We start from the raw sequence: 6,553 nt of genomic DNA on the forward strand, positions 1-6,553 counted from the left end.
GGTCAGTGGCAGCGGCACCACGTCCTGCCTGTCTGACAGTGTCCTGGCAGCAACTGAGAGATTTTTAGACACAGTGGCTTGTTTAGAACCATTTAACACTCACTGTGATGTGTGGGAGTCACTGCTGGACCAGGAGCTGCTGTTTCAGCATCTTAGGAACTAAATTGAAGGATTTTAATTATTTTGTTTTAAACCCCAGCCTCATTTTCTTCACTGGGGCGTTATGGTGGGGGACTTTTGCATGTGGAACTAATTAAGGAACAGAGGGCTGCAGGAGTTAATGCAAATGTACTCTGCAAAAATATCTACTTCGTGCTTGTGAGAGCTGCATTTAATAAGTAGAAGGGTGTTCTCCCTGCTTTGAGAATTCATGGCAACCATCTGAATAAATTTTTAAAAATAAACTCAGAGCAGCATTGCAAAGCTAATCTTCTGTGCCTGGAGGGAGCCCACATAGACATTAAAGAATAATCAGCCTGTAGGAATCATGCAACCTCTGGGATTCACAAAAGGCTCTCAAGAAGCAGCACTTGAATTTCACTGCTAAATGAAGAGAGGCATTAAAGGTTATCAGAGATTCTAAAATACCACATGAGCCTGGAAGCTGAGTCATCTCATAGATAAATCCACAGAGAGAGAATTATGGACTGCACTGATAGTCTTGATTTAGAGAATAAGAGACATTTCTAAAAATGTGCATAAAGAGCCAGAGGTCTTTCTAATGGGCTCAGCCCATGGTGGAAGAGCAAGAACATCCCAAACTACGTCAAAAGGGAACCATTTGTGAAACAGTCTCTCCAGAGATCCCTGCCCTGGCAGCTCCTGCTGGCATGGCTGGTGCCTGCAGGACCCCCATCTGAGCTTCAGCTGCTCCCTGCTGAGTGCAGGGTCAGTATCGTGTCACCCGATGTCACAGTGGCTGCTTGGAGAGGTTCTCAGCTGGTCTGGTCCAGAGCTGATCCCAGCCTGGAGTGGAGCTGTAGTTCTTTGTTGCAAAGAGGAAAACTACCATGGGAGAGTGGCGGAAGAAAATACAACATAAAAATAATGGTGAGAAAGTCTGTCTGTACTGCTGCAGTTTGTTACTGTGACCATACTGGTGAATCTTATTGGTGTGACCATCTGCCTCATGCAGGAGCCTGTAGGTGAGGACACAGGGGAGGGCCTGGCACCCCAATACCATGACCTCACATCAAGGGCTTGTGCATTTGGGTATTGTGTTCTATTCAGTGGAAATGAAGGTTTGCGTCAGCTGTGACTCCACAGTGCTTGCTGTGCTTCTCAGCTAGAGTCTCTTACCTTGTCTGGAGGGTCTCAATGTGATAGATATGGATGATTTTCCTCTTGGGAAATGGTGATCTGGGTTTGGCTGGGAACTCAACGCTTTCAGGTGAAGAAAAGGAGTAATGCTTTACGGATGATTTTCCTCTTGGGAAATTGTGATCTGGGTTTGGCTGGGAACTCACGCTTTCAGGTGAAGAAAAGGAGTAATGCTTTACCTGGACAAACATAGAGCAGAAGTTCTACCGAGAAAGGGAAAGATTAACATTGCCAGCATAATTTTTATTGTGCACATCTCTATTTTCTCTTCATAGAAAGGGAAGAAGATGTACTAAAGCTGTGCTAATATTAACAGCTAGTATTTTGCCTGGTTCAGGGTTACACGTACAGTGTAAAGGCTCAATGTGCTTAATGACTTGCTTTGTCTTTTAAATTACTGAAATAAACCTCAAAACTGGAATAGAAATATTCTTCATTAGGATGCAGGGTTTTTGATCTGTGTTGCCCTGCTCTGTCCCTGCTCTCCCCCTGCAGCAAACAAACACCACACTGTGCCCGTGCTACATGCTGGCCAAGTCCCTGTTAACAACCTCTTAATTTGGTGAGTCCCACAACAGTACAAACGACTGGAAAGGGCAAAAACTGCCATGTTGCCATTTTACTCAGATTAATATGCATATTGGGAGGCAAATATATCCAATACTCCTCAGAACAAAACGTGCCAAGGAACAGACAAACCAAATTATCCTTAGCAGGCAGACTGAGCCAGGGTCAAGGAAACACTGACTGTGCTGATCCCTAGGTCATGCTGGAAACATGAAGAGAGGGAGCAAGACATGAGCAGTGGGGAATTAGGGACTGTCTAGAAATGCTTCCTCTACCTCCAGCTGGTGGCTGCAACTCCCATTTATTTTCTGGAGTTACTGTGACTCTTCGACTGGACTGTGGGTTTGTGAAGAAGCTGAAATCTCATTAAGACTCCTATGCAGTGCAGGAGTGGCATTTCCTGGGTTTTCATAGTCCACATTTCTGTGCAGCACTCACAAGGGAATGAAGACAGACAAAAATCTCTGTGAGCCTGACCACAACCACACTGCCTCACACTGCTCAAACAGCCACATCCAGGAGGACAAAGTATGTCCCTTTGCGCAGAATCATGGTTTGAGGTTTGTTTGCAGAGCTCTTCATAGCAGGTTTTTGAGCTGATACTCCTCAGAACAAAACATGCCAAGGAACAGACAAACCAAATTATCCTTAGCAGGCAGACTGAGCCAGGGTCAAGGAAACATTAGCTGTGCTGATCCCTAGTGCTGCTGAACTAAAATGTGAGCTAGTTTTGTGTAGGTGGTCCACTGAAGGCACATTCACAGGGTGGGGGAATGACACTGCTCATGCTGCCTACAGGTCTAAAAACATTATCTTGCTTTCAGTTTGCATATCAGTACTGACTGTGTGCTTTAAAGAAGTGACCAAGGTGATTATCTCCATTTTATAACAGGAAAACTGAGACATGGTGAGAGGGCAGGCTAGTAACCAAGGCAAATTACCACTGAGCTGCTGAGTCCTGCTCCTGTGCCTGATCTGTGCCTTCCCTGTCCAGCCTTCCCCACCACTAAGCCCTCTCCAGGGGGCAGGAGCAGAGCCAGGGGTCCTCAGGTTTTTTGGTTTTTACCTTTCCTGCTATTAACTTTGATGGTGCCTAAGGCAGCTCCCAGCTCTGGGCTGGGACTCAAAGGCTGCATGCCTAGCCCATGGCACAGCTCCTGCCCCGGGCCAGTGTGCTGAGGGGAGCCCAGTCCTCCTCTCAGCTGTTCCTGTGAAAATATCCTGGCTAAACTTCACAGCTATCACTCGTTCAGGTGAAAATCCTACTATATTCAGCCAGATTTGGGCTTGAAAATGAGAATTAAGGAGAATCAGTCAAGCTGAGGGATTCATAAAACAGTCCTGCTTTAACCTCTTGCAGGAAAATGCTTTCATGCTCACAAAATTCCCTACAGTGTCCCTTCCCACAGTTTAAAGGGCAACATTGGAACCTAAAACACAGCCAGGCTGATGGACTGGTTTTACTTCAAACTAAAGGCACTATATATATCTGTAAGATGACAGCAGTGCATTCTCAATACCTCTCAGTATTTGTCTGCACCCGAAGTTGTACGGAACTGCGTGTACTCATCCCAGCCTGCCTAAATACTATCTTTTCCTTCATCGGCTCAACAAGGAGGAGGAATGAGCTGAGTCACTGCACAAACTTGCTGGCAGAGCCTGGCCCGGCCCATCCCACCCACAGCACCTGGCCTTGTGAGCTCCCCATCTTTGTGTCACCACCATCCTGCCAAGCCTCCAGCACTTCCTGGGGAAAACTGGAAGAGGGCTCTTGCTGCTGGGCATTTTTCTATCACAACAGCTAATCGCTTCGATGCCTCTGAGGAAGGAGCAGTGCAGAATTTCCTTGATAATACATGTTGCAATGAATCTTATCTCAGCTGTGACTTCTTTAACAGAACAATAGAGAAGCAATGAAACCTTCTCCCTACTTTCCCGGGGGTGAAATCACAACCACACTCTCCAAGTTAGTCAGGTGGGGTTTTTAAACACAAAACACTCCATCCTTGAATCCTGTCTCTGGCTCATGTAGGCTTGACTCTGAATGAGCACTAAAGTTCATAGAGCTATGGTGTTTGGACAGGTATCAAGCTTATACCCATAATTATTGAACAAACTTCTCCGTAAGTCCAAGCCAAACTGGAGTGTTTGCAATTCCCACAGAAACAGAATGCTTTCACCAGGCAGTGTCAGTGCCTCAGAGGTAACATGAATGCACATACACACTTCTATGGTTTCAGGAAATTTTTTTTTTAAATTATTAAAATATTTTTTTTAAAAAGTCGTTTATGTCAGTACACTTGGAAAGACATTTTAAAACAGAGCCCTTTTTTTCCAGGAACTCTGCAAGCTGACAGAGTGCAGCACAAATCAAGGCTCCAAAGGATCAAGCTGGTCAATGGTCGCACCAACAGCTAGAGAGCAAACTGGACTTTATTTTTTTAAACCCTACTCCAGATACAGAAATCATGAGGTGCTTGATCATTAACCTTTGCTTAACAACTTAATTAGTTAAATACAGAAGCAGACCCATCCAGAATAATCCAGTCTCTTCCTAGAACTGGATCTGACCTGGCTGCAACCTCTGATTACACTCCCGACGAATGTCACCAACTCCAGGAACTTCAGGGAGAGTGTTTTGAAGTAAAGAGGGCAGTGCCTCCATCTTCAGTCCTACAGCATTCCTTGTGAGTGTTTGGGACAAGTCAATTAGAACCAATTACAAGTACTAGGTTTAATGCAAGGCGGAAAAACTGAAAACATTCCTGAAGCCACTGACTTGGAAGGAAAGGCAAAGCATGCAAACAAGTGTTTCAGTGCAGAAACCCAAACAGAGCCACTGCAGCACTGCTCTCACCTTCAGCACCTCTCAATGATACAGGTTTCTAGTCACAGTTTTAGAGAAAACATGCTGGTTTAGCAGACTTGCCCCAGAAGTTGGACAGTTTCTGTTCATAGCTCTGCCTCTTTGCATTAACTTTAACCAAGCAGTAATTAAAAAAATAATAATCTTACTGCAAATAAATTATTTAACCTGCAGTTACCATGCTTTTTGAGCTACGTGTAGTTCTATATATAGAACAATTATGTTTATCATATAAAAGAAGAAGAGTTAGTTTTAGGTCAATGATTCACACTGTTGAAATAAACACTGCTTCAAGAGGTCATGCAGAGGTTCTGTCATGAAACACCTAACATTACATAAAGCCCAATGTTTATAGATATTTATTTTAAATAGGTCAAAATGAAAGGCCAAGTTTTAAACAAAAATAATCAGACATACAAGCCTAACTTTGTTTCCAGTAGGCTACTCAGAAACTCTGATGGATCCAATTCCCAGTTTTTCAGCTCAGTTTTTCACTATCAAATATCAAGAAGGTTTTTATTCAGATTAAGTTGACTGAACTACAGTAAAGTTTAAATGTTCACAGTATCATCAAGACATGTGGTTAAGTACCACCTGGTCAAAAAGTCTTTCAGGAAGAGAGAAAAACAAATCACTAGCCAGCTTTCAAACTGAGGTAGACAAGTCACGGTGACTCGAGTGCTGAAGGTCAGGGTCTATCCTTTTAAGTAATTCATCTAATAAAATGCATCAGACAACAATTGAGATTGTTATGTTAGTATTTCTGATAGTGAGAAACTCTGTTTTGAAAAAGTATGCAATTTTTGTAAATAGAAATATCCTTCTTCTGCTACCAAAATAATCAGAAACATTATAGAAAACTATGCATCTTTCCTCCGATAATTTAATCCTGCTAGATAACAGGCCTTGTTAAAATAGCCAGCTACCAGCTTGCTGTTCACAGTGTAAAATATGCAATCCTTCACCTTGTTTCTGCTCTCCAGCTGAGGAACACAGATCAAGAAGGCTGTACCTCAGGCATTTTCACCTGTCTACACACACATAAGTTGTTTTAGTTTTTCAACCAGTAAGTATAGTTTGTGGTCTCCACCAATAACATCAGCACAATGGTATATACAGCATGGATAGCACTTCTTGGCAGCTCCCTTTCCACAGGCATATGGAGCCAGGCTTCATGCTGTGGACTTTGGATGTAGACCCTATCACTGATTCAGTTAAACATCCAAAAAGACAGACGTGGAGAGAAAAAATCCAAACTGCTTCTGCAAGAGAAAGCTGAGACACCAGCTGTGCTATTAAACCATTTTGATCACAGTAAGGCGGAGGCTAGTGGCCAAAGAACAGCTCAGAAACGGGTCTGCGTTTCACGACAACCTCTTCCTCCTCCTCCGTTACCTCAGAGAGTGAGGAATATGAAGGGAAGCCCCCTCTGGTCTTTGGCTTCCTCCTTGGGCCCGTAGTGGCAGCTAGAAGCTTGTTTAAAGTGGAAGGCTTCCTTAAACCTTTGGTGAGATCGTAGAAAGCCATGTCATCAGATATGACCCCCAGAAAAGTGCTAGTGGAGCTCAAGATTGAAGCCGCAAGCTTTGTGGACTTCTTGATGGGCATGGAGTGCTCCATGTTTTGGGAAAGGCTAGGGTCCCCCAGCAAGCGCCTAATTGTAAGGGATGCCCCTTCCTTTAAGTACTGGTGTGGCTTCTTCCCGCTGTAGTCCCTCAGGTCAATCTTGGCATGGTAGCTGTAGACGAGCATGGTGATGATCTTCTCCTGGCCGTGTATGGCAGCCAAGTGCAGTGCCGT

At 44.1% G+C, this 6,553-nt stretch overlaps 1 protein-coding gene across 1 annotated transcript; it reads right to left on the reverse strand.

The window, feature by feature from the left end:
- Positions 1-5,980: 5,980 nt before the first annotated feature.
- SOWAHA (sosondowah ankyrin repeat domain family member A) lies at positions 5,981-6,547 on the reverse strand (the record flags this gene model as incomplete). Its single annotated transcript, XM_008643435.2, has 1 exon — positions 5,981-6,547. A coding segment is annotated over one exon (468 nt), but the record flags the coding sequence as incomplete, so codon positions are not given.
- Between the last annotated feature and the right edge of the window lie 6 nt (positions 6,548-6,553).

This window comes from Corvus brachyrhynchos, unplaced genomic scaffold, assembly GCF_000691975.1.
Source record: "Corvus brachyrhynchos isolate BGI_N302 unplaced genomic scaffold, ASM69197v1 scaffold381, whole genome shotgun sequence".
In the NCBI taxonomy this organism is placed as follows: Eukaryota; Metazoa; Chordata; class Aves; order Passeriformes; family Corvidae; genus Corvus; species Corvus brachyrhynchos.